The following is a 14,311-nucleotide window of genomic DNA, read 5'->3' on the forward strand; positions in this document are numbered from 1 at the left end:
TATAGATACAGGAGGAGAACTGGGGCCGTTTTTAATTGCTGCACACAACTACTGTTACGTCCCAAATGTTTGGCTCTATCTACCTACTCATCTATCTACTTCCTATGCACCCATCCATCCGTCCATCCATCCACCCACCTGTCCGTCCATCCATTCACGTTGCTGTCCATTCATCCATCAATCCACCCATCTGTCCATCCATCCACCCACCTGTTTGTCCATCCATCCATCCATCCATCCACCCACCTGTTTGTCCATCCATCCATCTGTCCATCCATCCATCAATCCACCCATCTGTCCATCCATCCACCCACCTGTCCATCCATCCATCCATCCATCCATCCATCCATCCATCCATCCATGGAAACTGAAGCTCCCAGAATGTGAGAACTTGGTCAAGATCCCATGATGGTTCAGCAGGTCAACGCTTGACACCTCTATGGCCAACCTTCATGCCTTTAACCCCCGTACTAGACCCACTTCCTTCTTCACGGTGTCTGTCTCTTCTTGCTCACATTAAATCTCTCATGAACTGGAAAATTCGGAACTGCATTTAGCGGGAAGGTAAGAGCGAGGCGCTTTTTCCTCCACCAGAAAGGTAAGGAGTGACCTACTTAAATAACAGAGAATCCCGAGAGAGAAGACAGCTAGACAGCACGCCCACTCCAGCTTTACTTTATAGAAAACAAAGTCAGCATTTACAAAAAAACAAAAGGTCCTATTTTAGGCTTTGTTGGGCATGGAAAATCCACGAAAACGTGGGAAAAAAGGAATCCCTACTTGCAGACAGAGTGAAAAACGAGGAGAAGGCTTCGTGGTGGTGCTTTCTTTGGCGGGGAGCACCCAGCACGCACGGGCTTAGCATACTGCTCTGCTCCTTCAGAGAGCCTGCAGCCCCCTTCGCCCCAAACAAATCGGCCTCCAAATCTCCACGCTTCGGGGCTTCAGGGCGTTTTCGGAGAGGGATGGGCACCCGAGAATAAAACATCTGATGCGGCGGTTCGGCTCGGGTTTTATAAAGTATTGCAGGTAGCTTAAATAGTCCATGGACCGTTTAAGGACACGGAACCAGAACTCTTTCTGGGATGTCCGACGCTGGCAGGGCCTTTTGAGGGCGATTTACCCTGGTTCTGGAATGGAGGGGAGAGAGGAGAGAGAGGGCTGTTGCCCTTGTTACTGGTGGTGTCAGCTCAGTCTCCGGCCAAGAGCAGGAGAGGACGCCGACTCTTTGAAAAGCCGTCTTGACAACCCAGCCCTTTTGGCCTCGGTGCCACCGAGGGCAGCTTTGATCGGCCAGCCGGTGTCCCTGCCGGGGGAGGATTAGGGGGGCTGCAGAGCTGAGAGGCACAGGCCGCCCCATGTCCTGGATGGGCTGTGCCTGCCGCGGTCAGGAGGAAGGCCAGCGGGGGAGAGAGCACTCCCCTCTTCCTCAGTATAGGAACGGGGGGCCGCGTCTGCGTGGCTGGGCTGGTTTTCAAAGACAAGGGCAAGGCCGTGGGCCTCGGAGGGCCTCGCAAAGTCAGCCACTGGGCGCTTGAACCTCCTAGTCGCGTGTGTAGTGAGTTTTCGTGAGCCACCCACGGTGCAAGTACGAGCCAGGGGGCACGTCTAGAGAGGAGAACCTTCAAACGGCAAGGAGTCTGCTGGCCGTATTGCCGGCCATGCCTGCGGGGGACAGACAAGGGCGGGCAGGCGGGGGTGATGCTCTCTCCCGTCTCAGCGCCGAGCTCCCGCCCCCGGTGGGGACTCACTGGGCTGCAGACACCAGTCGGGGCTTTCCTACTCGGATGCACCTGGAGGTCAAGCAGGTGACTTAACTGAGCCCCGTGGCCTGCTGAGTGTCTCGCCCGCTTGTTGCCGGGTCCTCCCATGTGTAAGGGGAAGCTGGAAACCCAGATGCCTCCCAGCCGTTAAAGATGGTTCCCATTCTTAGGGATTCTTTAAAACGCTGCGGGCAAGGGGCTCCTGGGGGGCCCAGTCGCTGAAGCGTCCGGCTTCGGCTCAGGTCATGATCTCACGGTCCGTGGGTTCGAGCCCTGCGTCGGGCTCTGTGCTGACGGCTCGGAGCCTGGAGCTGCTTCCAATTCTGTGTTTCTCTCTCTGCCTCTCCCCAGCTTGTGCCCTGTCTGTCTGTCTCTCTCTCAAAAATAAATAAACATTAAAAAATTTTTTTAAATACTGTGGGCAAAACAAAGCCCATCGCCAGGCTGGGTAGGATGCCGTAAGTGAGCAGTTTGCAAGATCGCCCCATTTGCCCTTTTTTTTTTTTCCTGTTTTGACTTTATGAACTTTTTTGTTCTGCAAAACATTTAAACAGTCCTTTACACAGGCAAGGTTATCACTTTGTTGAAAATTGCATTTGGATCTGGAGTCATAATTAGAAAGCGTTCCCTACACTCAGCTCGTAAAGGAATTCATCCATTGTTTTCTTTTAGTACTGAAAAAAATTTATTTCCTTTTATCTACATCACTGATTTACATGAAGTTTATTCATGGTATGGTGTAAGATATGGATCTAATGTTGTCTTTTGTCTCAGGTGGCTAGCCAGTTGTCCCAGAACCATTTATTAAAGTGTCTCTCTTTGGGGCGCCTGGGTGGCTCAGTCAGTTAAGCATCTGACTCTTGATTTCAGCTCAGGTCTTGATCTCACAGTTTGTGAGTTTGAGCCCTGCATCAGGCTCTGCACAGACGGTGTGGAGCCTGCTTGGGATCTTCTCTCTCTCACTCTGCCCCTCCCTGTTCTCTCTCTCTCTCTCTTTCCGGCACAAAATAAATAAACATTAAAAAAGCAAAAACAGAGGTCTCTTTTCGCCTCACGATTTGGGTACTGCCTTTATCACATGCTAAATTTCCAGATGCACCCGAGTTCTTTTATGGACCCCTCGGTTCCACTGGTCCGTTGCTCTGTTCACGTATCCCTGCCATTAAATGTTTTAAACTCACGCATACCATTAATAAACATCCTGACTCTACACCTGCAGGTATCTTGCCAGCTTTTTGTCACATGGACATAGGAGATCGTCACTGCTGAATCGTTCCCAGGGAACAAAAAACCAGAGCTCCAGGCTCCAGTATATACTTGGCATAGCGCACAGTCCTTTACTGGCTGACCCCGGGAGGACCGTGAAAACGCTGGCACGTGGGCTTTGGAATGTTCCTCCTCGTTTCTGAGTTGCCTCTGGGCCTGCTGTGTTCCCAGGAGTCCAGTAATGACCCCTTCTCTGTCTTTTTTTCTTGTCTCCCGTTGCCCCCGCAGTGATCGAGGGCCGCGGGGTCACCGACGACGTGCACAGGTTCTCCTCGCGGCCGCCCTACCTGCCCGTGAGCTACCACATCCTGGGGGCCGAGACCGCCTTCTTCCTGAAGGAGGCCAGCCAGGACGCCCTGCACAACTCCAGCCTGCGCACCAGAGTCGAGTCCTTCTTCACGTACAAGGCCACGAGGCCCCCGGCGCTCAACGCCAGCTACGGGCCCTTCTCCGTGCAGAAGGTGGTGCCCCTGGACCTGATGGTCCCTTCCAACCTGCTGGGGCCGGCCAGCAAGTTCGGCCTCAACTGGAAGCTGAGGGCGCACATCGTGCGGGACAAGGTGTACCTGAGCCGCCCCAAGGTGCAGGTGCTCTTCCATCTGCTGGGCCGGGACTGGGCGGCGCGGAGCCCGGGCGAGAGACTGCCCTGCCTGTGGGTGTTCGCCTTCCGGGAGACCCGGGAGGTGCGGGCCGGCTGCCGGCTGCAGGGGGCCCTGGGGCTGTGCGTGGCCGAGCTGGAGCTGCTGGCCGGCTGGTTCGGGCCCCCCACCGTGCTGGCCGGGAGGAAGAAGGCGCCGGGGCCGCCCGAGGGGAGCCCCGTGGAGCTCTACTATGCCGTGCAGCCGGGGGACGGGCGCGGGGACTGTGCCGGCGGCGGGGACGCCAGGAAGGGCAACTCCATCCGGCCGGGGAGGGACGGGCCGGAGGAGGCCGTGCCCCGCCTGCAGAGGATCGGGAGCGTCAGCCTCTACCGGGCCCAGGACAGCGCCCAGCTCCGCGAGCTGCGTCTGGACAGCAACGTGGCCATCTGGCTGCCCTCCCAGCCCGTGAAACAAGGAGACGTGGTCACTGCCTACGTCAGCGTCGCCAACAACTCCACCGTGGACCTCTTCATCCTGAGGTAGGTGCCCCGCCTGGCCCGCGGCAGCCTGGGCCCTTGGCCCCCTGCGGGGACCCTCTGGCTTCGCGGTGAAGCCACGTTCTCGTGCATGCGGCCCCCCACGTGCCTTCGGCAGCTCCTCTTACGTCGCGGGTGAGGGGGCGGGAGGAAGGGGGCCAGAAACCGCTTCCGAAGGAAACAAGTGGGAAGGAATCGCTCTTCCTTGACCTTGAGTTGCCATCGAACTTGGAGGAGAAGGATGTGATTTTTCTTTAGCTTGAGTTCCTTTGTAGATACGCAGACAGCACTTGTGTGACGGAGACCGTAAGGTCCCGGGCCGGAGAAAAGACCTAGGGTTTTTGATGCTCCGTTTTGGGCGTGCGTGGGAAAAAGGGCAAGGACACGCCCTTTATAAAAAAATCCTTGAGGTTCAATGCTGCCAAGTCGGGGCTGGGGAAGCCTCAGTTCCTGAGCCCAGGTTAGCGGTGATTAAAGGAGAAATCGCCCCAGGGAGGTGTTGCGTCTTCTAAAAAAAGAAAGAACAGAAAGTCAGTTGAAGCAACAGAGTAACCCGGCTGCTGTCACCGCTGCTGGCTCAGGTTCTAATAGGGTTTCTCTGTGACTCTGTGTGACGAGTACAGGAGCCTCTGTTATCTGAGGATTATTCATACTGGGGAAAAGCCACTTACGGCAAATCCTCTTAAAATGTGGACCCGGATTTCATAATAATGAGAAAATATTTGATTGAGATTTGTTTAAAAGATAACGATGATAAGAATCGCTTCCCTCCCCCCACCCCCTTTCTAGTTAAGAAGGTCTTGGGTTATACTTACAGCTACGCTGTGGTTCTTTTTAGAATAAAAAAAAAAATCACACTTGGAAGGAGTTGCTCGGGAAAAGTATCTGCAGAATAGAATGGTGGCATTTTATCGCATTTTTCTTTTGGTTTAAGTTTTGTCATTTACCTTGAAGAATGGTCATTTTCAAAGGCTGTGTTTGTGTTTGTGTTTTTATAAGATGCCCTCAGAGGTTTCGAGATGTGTCTCCAGGCATTGTCTTCATCCCCCGGGATTCAGATAATTCTCTAAAGCGGCTGTCTTGTCATTGTCCTTGTAATCGTTTTCTTTCAATTTTTAAGTGGGCTGATTGTATCCGCTCTCCCCTCACGTTCTTGGACGTGATTGAGGGCCTCTACAATGTGGCTATGAAATCCCACGTCTTTTACAAGATACCAAGTTTGCCCTGCGGGGATTCCCAGTGCGGCTACACTGTCAGCTACACTGTCAGCCTCGGTGGTCAGCCAGACCCCCGCTGACTGTGTGTGAGAGGACGGACACACCTCCCTGTCAGGGCACCGGTGACTTCGTGGCAATGTCAACCTTTCAACCGCTGGCCAGGATAGCAAATATTGAGATAAGACGATCTGGGTTTGTTTCCTCCCGTCTCTGATGGGAAAGATACAGGGAAGGTGTGAGTTTTGTTCTTCCTGAGTTCCTTAGCATGTCGGTTCCAGATAGTTTCATTCTAAATAAAATAAATACATGCGGCCCTGGCTTTGGAACGTAGATGCACAAGACGGAACGAACGGCACCAGTGGTGAGGAGCCAGCACAGTTCTGAGCCCAAGTCTTCTGCTTCCCGGGTTGTGCCAGCTCCCTGTGCCTCTGTCCCCTCATGTCTACATCAGATGCCATCGTAGCCTATCCTGTTCTACAGGGGAGGCCCCCGAGGGCCAGTATTTATTCGTTAAGGCTTGTAACAGTGCCTGGCACGTAAAAGGTGCGTATATGAGGGCTGTGTTTGGACATCCATCAAAACTCGCAGAAGTGCTGAATTCTGTTTCAGCAGTAAAAGGACATCACCGTGCCTTGCGTGAAACTGCAGCTGCCAGCTCTGTTCTCGACGTCCTATTGATTCCCGCTTCACCCTGATTTTCTTTGAAGAGCAAAACTATTTTGTTTTTTGGTTTTGGGGTTGTTTTTTTTTTTTTTTTTTAATAACGACAAGCCCTTTGGAGCACAGAGGGCAGTGATGGCGGGGTTCAGGGCTGGACGCTGCGTAATGCCGTGAAGTGCGGCAGCCTTGTTTCTGCCTTCCTGATCTTTCCAACCCCAGACCAGAGTCCTGGGGGAGAGGCGGGAATGACTCCCAGACGGGAGGCCCGAAGGATGTGGCTCCCATGACCGATGGGCAGACTGTGCAAGAAGCAGGCTTTCCCTTTCTAGATAATATATTTCATTTAAAGAAATTGTGTTTAAGTTTAGTTTTTTTTTTTTTGAGAGAGAGAGAGAGAGAGAGAGAGAGAGAGAGAGAGAGAATCCAAGCAGGTTCTGAGCTGTCAGCACAGAGCCCAACACAGGGTTCAAACCCACAAACCGCGAGATCATCACCTGAGCCGAGGCTGGATGCTTAACCCACTGAGCTACTCAGGCGCCCCTATTTATTTATTTTGAGGGCAAGAAAGCAAGCTTGCGTGAGCAGAGGAGGGATGGAGAGAGAGAGAGAGAGAGAGAGAGAGAGAGAACCCCAAGCAGGATCTGCACTGTCAGTGTGGAGCCTAAGTGGGGCTCCAACCCACAACCTTGGGGTCCTGATCTGAGCCAAAATCAAGAGTCTGATGCTCAACTGACTGAGCCACCCGGGTACCTCCAAAATAATTTTCCTGTTTAAATACATTGTTCCAAGGATAGAAATGCAGTAAGAGAACAGGAGGGGACCCACACAGATGCGGCAGGAACAGTGAGCCTGCCCCTTCCTCCCCGCCAGGGCGCGTGCTCACGGGAACCCACACCCAGCTGCCCTGCACCCTTCCCTCCCACAGGAGAAATCCATCTTGCCCGTCACTTATGTTCCTTTCCATGGACGTCTTCCTTCACGACTGATGGAGACTTCTTGATCAATATCAAGATTCCTTATAGCTGGCGGAGGCGTTATTCCCTATTCTGGGGACTTCCAAAATACATTGACGGTTGGAGTCGTCGGTCCTGAAAATTCCCGTTGCCGTCCCCACGTGCCTGAATGTTCCGGAAGCTCTCGGCATGCTGAGGGTGGCTCTCATTCCCGACCACTGCTTCCTCAAAGCCCCGTGTTACATGAGGTTTACAGTTTCTTCCTGTGTTGGGATCAATGTTCGCTTTACCTCCGTGGGTCCGGACCTTGCAGGTCATTAAAGGGCTGAGCAGGGAAGGCCACTGCCCCTTGGCCTTGTCACTGAGCAACGAAATTGATACCTTCAGATGCCAAAGAGGTGGCCCATTGTCCGCTGCGGCTGGGGACAGGCTTGCTTCCTTGTGTCCAAAGTTCAGGAAAACAAGAACCAGAAGTAAAACCGATGAATCCCTGAAGTCATAGTCAGCAAACGTTTACTGTGAACACACCGGAAGGACACTGCACACCGGGAGCCCTCCAGCCAAAACATGGAATGAGGCTTGAGTGGGGTGTATGTTAGAAAGTGGTTCCCAGAAGGGCACCTGGGGGGCTCAGTCGGTCGAGCGTCCGATTTCGGCTCAGGTCACGATCTCGCGGTTTGTGGGTTCGAGCCCCACGTCGGGCTCTGTGCTGATGGCTCAGAGTCTGGAGCCTGCTTCGGATTCTGTGTCTCCCTCTCTCTCTGTTTCTCCCCCACTTGTGATCTGTGTCTCCCTCTCTCTCTCTCTGCCCCTCCCCTGCTAGCACTGTCACTCTCAAAATAAATAAACATTTAAAGTTTTTTTTTTTTAAAGAAAAGAAAAGGGAAGGGGAGGAAGCAGTTCCCAGAGCCTGGAGGCACGGACTGTTTCTTCTTCACGGGCGTTGGTTACAATATTAGGATTTTCTTAAATGGAAGGAAATGGGTTACTGGTTACCTCCTCTCCATTTGGGGGAACAGTTTAAATCTTGCTTATGGTTTCCAGAGGCATAAGCAAGCAATGACCCAGGTCAGGTTGGCCTCACCTGTCTTGCCAAACAATCTCACTGAAGAGCTTTGCTTGTGTGACCCACCTGGGTTTGTCGGCTCAGGGAGTTCCCAAGGCTGGTCTCTGCTTATGTGTGGTTTCAATACACCCCCACCGCTTTGGGTCAGCAGAGTGTGAGCAGCTCGCCTGGTGTGACTGTGACGTCACCGCTGGTGCGGCGTCCAGGCTGAGGACCCCCACGTTTGCTGCTCCAACGTTCGCCATCATGCACGCGGGCAGGCAGACTGTTGAGTTCCTTCAGGCCTCCAGTCCTGATGGACATGGATTGATGTGTGAGTGACCACCGAGGGGCATCTAAGACCTTGGGGAGGAGACAGAGGTCAATAGGATGACCAGAGAGTAAAACAGTCCCCCAGAGCAGAGGTTCCCAGAAGCCAAGACTTAGCCAACCGAGCAACTCGAATGGGTTGTAATCAGATTCAAGTTCTACCGGTCGAGGTCAATGCACATTATTTTCCCGGTGATTTCACACAGGTGCAAGGTGATGTGTTAGCGACCGCCTGTCCTCACGCTCGCTTGGGACGAGATGGCTGTGAGCGTGTTTCATTTCAGGAGGTGGTGCTGCACGTGGGCTCTCCCCTGAACCAGGACTCTGAGCCCCGGGAGCGATCGCTAATTTAATAAGGAGGCATCTCTTTGGAAATAAAAGAATACGAAGGTGGATAATCCGAGCAGATGATAAGCAGCCTAGATCTGAGTTGGAAGCTCTTCAGAGGGTGGGGTTTCAGTCCCAGGGGTCTTCCCGGTTTGCGGGTTGACCCTTTGATGATGTGAACCTCGAGGCCTGTCAAGCGGCGGGCACAAAGGTCGTCCCCACGAGTTCCATCGCGGTGGTTTCTCTGACATTTACAGGTAGATCACAAAACCCGAGAGACCACGGACAGTGAGGATCTGATCACGGTACACTGTAGTTTTCCCCTGAAATACCATTTTTCTAGTCATTTCAAATATACAGCGAAACTCATTTGTTTGTAAAAAAAAAAAAAAAAGGCTAATTAAATGTGGATTATTGATGTAAATGTGGTCAGAATACTGATTCTGTGCATATTCCCCAGAATGACATTTTAGTAACAAGCTGTGGTCAGATCCAAAGGGCCTCACCCGCTCCCTAAAGTCAACCTCAGTTCTTAAAACTGTCTGGTAATAAGGAACATCAGACCTTTAAAGGGTCTTTATGCTAAGAAGCCAAGCTAAGATCTTGTCTAATTGTCACTCTTTACAAAGAGAACAGATTCTCGTTGAGCTTATACGAGTACATATGTTATCAGGAAAAATGAGACTATTTCATAAGAGTTTCTGAATTCCGGGGCAATCAGGTGGGGAGAAAGAGGCGGATGTTTCCGTCTTTGTTTACAGTCATACGCTTTGTCAAATTGCTGTGAGTTACAAACGTCTGAAGAGAGAGGAGGAAAGGGCTTCCTTCACTCGGCAAAACAAAATAGTAAAGAACCAGCAATGTTTGTCAAGTTATCAGAAGAAGCCTGTGTTCTGGAGGTCAGGTTGGGTCTTTGCAGATGAGGGACTTTGGCCTGTGGGAGAATCGAGTGTAGAGCGGGGGGGCCTCTCTGTGACACAAGATGTACCAACGGTGACGGTGAAAGATCTGGAGAGTTCCCCCGGTGTCTAGACTTCTGTGGGCCTCGGCTTGTCACCCTGTGTCCCGCCAGCCCGTGACCAGCCAGCGGGCTGTCCTCCGGGATGGCCGCCCTCTGCCCCGGCCGCCACAGCACAGGAGCACAGTCAGGAATCTCGGCATCTCCTTTTCTGCTCGTTCATCCGGACCTTGTGTGTTTCTCCAGAGTTACTGACAAGGGAGCAGTAAGTCTCGGGTCCGCTTTGCCCTTTCTGGGTGGGTTTCGCGAGCCGGCACCGATAACGGAGCCTTCGGGGCATCAACCCAAAGAGATGATGTTTTTCTTTTTTGAGTAAAACACGGTGAGGTAAGGAGGTAGTCTTCCCAGAAGTAAAAATGGGAGCAGAGGACAGACCCTGTGTGCCGTGCAGCTCCGTTAATGGCCCGTGCTTTGCTGAGGCCGGATCTCAGGATCAGGGAGCAGGGGAGGTGTCCTCAGCGGATGGCACAGGGATGCGGGGCTCCTGACTCATGAGCTCTGTCCCGATTTGACGGGTGGATGTGTGCTGGGCATTCCTTGTTAACCACCGACGTCCCCCCAACCAAATCAACGCATGTCGCCTACACTTAACAGCTCCTCTGTGTTTCCAGCATCTTCCGGTAAATAAATCAAAAGGGTAAAGGCGGTGGGGGGAGGCAGGGAAGAAGCTTTTAAGGAGATGAGCCAAAGGGACTTAGTATGCAGGGATGTCGGGGGGGAGAGAATTATTTCTGCAAACGGGATGAGATCTGTCAGCAGACTCAGTCCTAGATGCTAAATGTGTGTGTGTGGGGGGGGGGGGGCGTGCAGGTCATGTCATAGGCTGGCTGTCCCCTCCTCTAAGAGGATTCTGTGACCCTGACCTTTGACAGGCAGACCTGGTTCCCAGCCAGCCCCGGGGCAAAGGGCCCGGGGCTGGGCTCCCGCTGGTGGGTAGCTGGTGGGGGGATTCATGGAGCGTGTCTTTCCTGCTAGACTGAGCCAGTCGGGGAGCTCTGCTGTGTCGTCTGCTTACACAAATACACAGAACACACAGATGCCCACGGCAGCATTTTTCGTACCAGCCAACGCGTGGAAGCCACCCCAATGCCCAGCGGCCGACGGATGAGCAAACTGCGATCTATCCACGCAGTGGACTGTCCCGTGCAGAGGACGGAACGAACTAATGGTTTGGGCCACAGCGGGGATGGACTGGAAACCACGGTGCTTTGGCGGAAGAAGCCACCCACGGCGGCCGTCTCTCAAGCCCCTGCACGCGGTGGCGCGGGGACCCGGGTTTGCTGCTTTTGACGAGAAGCTGGAAACGTGGGCTTTAAGCACAGCCTTTGCGTTGATGCGTGTGGACAGGGGAATCGCTTCTCAGCCCCGCCGCACAGGCCTGGGGACCCGATGGCGACCCTGGGCTGAGCTGTGTCTCCGGATCTAAGTCGTGGCTCCACACAGCAGGTGTATTTGCCTCCCAGGGCTTCTGTAACAAACTACCCCGCCCTGGGGGCTGAAAGGGACGGAAACGTGTTCACACGCAGTTCCGGGGGCAGGAATCTGAAATCAGCTGGCAGGGCCGCGCCCCCTCTGGGTGAGTGTCCTTCCCCCGTCTCTTCCCCATTCTGCTGGTACTCCTGCTTGTGACTGCTTTGCTTCCCCCGCTGTGGTCGGTCCCTCCGGGTCCCCTCTGCGGCCGTGCCTCAGGTCCCCTCTCCTTCCCTCGCAAGGACCTCATCCGGACCTCCTGGACTACTCACGTCGGCAAAGACCGCCTCCCAGTGAGGCCACATCCTGGGGTCCCCCGCAGACAGGAAGTCCCACCCACTCCGGAGAGGACAGACCACCCCAGGCATTTTGGAGCCTCCCACTCTGTCCTCCCAGGATCTTCTGAGTTACTACGTGCCCCATCGGCAGCTCCGACCGTAAGCGGAGCTACAGATGGGTGCTGGGCCTTCGCCACGTGGAGAACACCCCCTTCTCTGCTCGGTGCACCTGCACCTACGTTCTCCAACCCTCCCCCTGGTTACAGACCGCAGCCGGTGTGCATGCTGCTGTAAGTGAATTTGGGGGAGCTCTCTTTTCTTTCCCCGATGCCGTGTATGTCCAAGGACATGGAAAAGCCTCGCCCCTGGATAATTCGACTCCCCATTTCCAACTAGGCATCTGTCCCCAGGTCAGGTGGGGCGCTCAGGAGTGACCCGCGGTCCCCAGACTCATCGTCAGGAGGAGACCCCAAAACACAGTCGGGTTTGCACGGGCTGCACATTCGGAGCTTGGTGCAGACAGTACGAGAAACTCATTTTCCCACAGTCTGCCTAAAATTCATTTCCCTGTTGAATGTCTCCGAAGGAGAGGTTTGTTTTCATTTTGTTCAGCTTGTCATTTTAAGTGTGTTCTCCTGGAACAGAGAAAAGGAACAATTTTCTTTCTGCTTGGGAAGACGTGAAGAAATAATGTTTCCTGCCCGGGGCCCCCGCCCCGGCTCCCCACAACACATCTGCGTTGCCAGGCAGCCCGGCTTCGGTGAACCCGTTCGGCTGTTGTACGAAACACAGACTCCACTTCTCTGAAAGCCGAAAGGAAGGGCCGCCTTCCTGACCCAGACCGGCCGCCTCCGTTCCACCTTCTTTAACCGACTTAAGTTGCCGTAGTCTTCAAAAGAAAAGAAAATAATAAAAGGCGTCTTAGTTTTCGAGCTTCCCAGATCACAGCTGTGTCTGTTGCAAATGGTTTAGCACGTGCATAAGGGGACCTGGGACTTGCAGTCCTGTCTACCTGGGCGTGTTTGGGGAGCAGCGGTGGGCTGAGGGGTGAGTGATAATTGCAGAGGGAGCGTGGGGTACTCCAGTGTCCCGGAACACTGGGGTGTTTTTTGTAAAGACATTTATTTTAAAGTAGTCTGTACACCCAACGCGGGACTCGAACTCACAACCCGGAGATCAAGAGTCGCACTCTCAGTTGACTGGTGCCCTCATACTGGGGTATTTTTTTTAATGTTTATTTATTTTTGAGAAAGAGAGACAGAGCACGAGCAGGGGAGGGGCAGAGAGAGAGAGGGAGACACAGAATCTGAAGCAGGCTCCGGGCTCTGAGCTGTCAGCACAGAGCCCAACGCGGGGCTCAAACCCACAAACTGTGAGATCATGACTTGAGCTGAAGTCGGGCGCTTCACCGACTGAGCCACCCAGGCGCCCCTATACCATTTTATTTAGAAAGGAGGGCTCCTGGAAATGGGGGCATGAAGACAAGAGGACCTGTGGTGTTGGAGGCGATCGAAGGGGGAGAGAGGTGGGCAGTGGGTCTCAGGTCCAGCTTCCAGCCATTTCCTCAGGTGAGCCCAGTGACCATGGCTGGGGTCCCGGTGTCCCTCGCCCTCTTTCCTCTGGAGTGAACCCATGTTCTCGAGGCCTGACCTTGCTGCCTTAGCCTAACTTATGTCAACTGGGGCTTTCTCTCTCTGTCGCCTTACCTCAGAAGCATCAGCTAGAAGGACCAGCACGTTCGGACCTGGATGGTGGCTGTCGCTCAGGTGGAACTGTTTGGGGGGACAGCACATAGAGAAAGATGAAGACCGTATCTCACGTTTCCCTAGAATATCAGCATCCAATGGCATCTCGTTCTGGTATTGTGCTCACTTTGGACGTGGTTTCCTGAAGAAAGCGTCTCTTCTTGTGAATGTCTCGGGGGGCTTTTGAAAGATGGGATCGCCACAGCACTGGGGGACACAGGCTTTTAGAGGCTCTTACCCACTGCTCCCTGGATCAGACCCATGACTCCTGAGAATCCATATCCCGGCTCCTCCTGGGACTGCTGGTTGGATGGCCCTTTTGGGCTTCTAGAAAATCATACTTACATAGTGTTTGGCAAGCCATTATTCACAGCACGCCATGCAGCTTTCCGAACAACCAATTCTGAGATTCATCCTCTCTCACCCCTTCATCCGTACCCCTGTCTCAATGCTGTCCCAACTCCTACTGGCTCCCTCCGTGGTGACTCCAATGGTTCCCAGCTCATACAACACTTAAGAGTTTGAAAGTGCACGTCTCCTACAATGAAATACCCCCTCGCCCCCGTTAGGATTGCTGCCGTCGAAAACCCAGAAAATGGCAAGTGTCAATGAGGGTGTGCAGTAGGCGGAAGCTTGTCTCCTGTGGATGGGATGTAAAATGGTGCAGCTGTTGCGAAAAACAATATGGCGGCACTTCAGAACGCTAAAAGTAGGATTAGCATATGATCCAGGAATTGCACTTTTGTGTGTGTGTGCCCCGAAGAAGCGAAGGCGGAACTTTGAAGAGACGCTCATATACCCACAGCAGCATCATTTGCAACGACCGAGAAGCGGACGCAACCTGAGTGCCCACCAACGGATGAATGGAGAGCCATCGGCGTCCACACACAACGATGGGATATGATTCAGCCTTTGAAAGGAAAGGGATTCTGACACCCGCTGCAACACGAATGAACGTTGGGGACATCATACAACGTGCAATAAGCCAGTCAGAAAATGACAAATACTGTGTGATTTCCTCTTACGGGAGGTACTTAGTCACAGTTATCCAGACAGAAAGGAGGAGTGCGGTCGTCAGCGCTGGGGGGCTGGGGGCATTATCGCTGAACGGGCGAAGAGCTG

At 53.4% G+C, this 14,311-nt stretch overlaps 1 protein-coding gene across 1 annotated transcript in view; it reads left to right on the plus strand.

The window, feature by feature from the left end:
* TMEM132C (transmembrane protein 132C) overlaps positions 1–14,311 on the plus strand; it is a 308,963-nt gene that overhangs the window by 102,108 nt on the left and 192,544 nt on the right. Inside the window, exon 2 of the mRNA XM_030336575.1 lies at positions 3,258–4,149. Within this exon, the coding sequence (XP_030192435.1) occupies positions 3,258–4,149 (892 nt within the window). The remainder of the gene's footprint in view (positions 1–3,257; positions 4,150–14,311) is intronic.

Source organism: Lynx canadensis, chromosome D3, assembly GCF_007474595.2.
Source record: "Lynx canadensis isolate LIC74 chromosome D3, mLynCan4.pri.v2, whole genome shotgun sequence".
In the NCBI taxonomy this organism is placed as follows: domain Eukaryota; kingdom Metazoa; phylum Chordata; class Mammalia; order Carnivora; family Felidae; genus Lynx; species Lynx canadensis.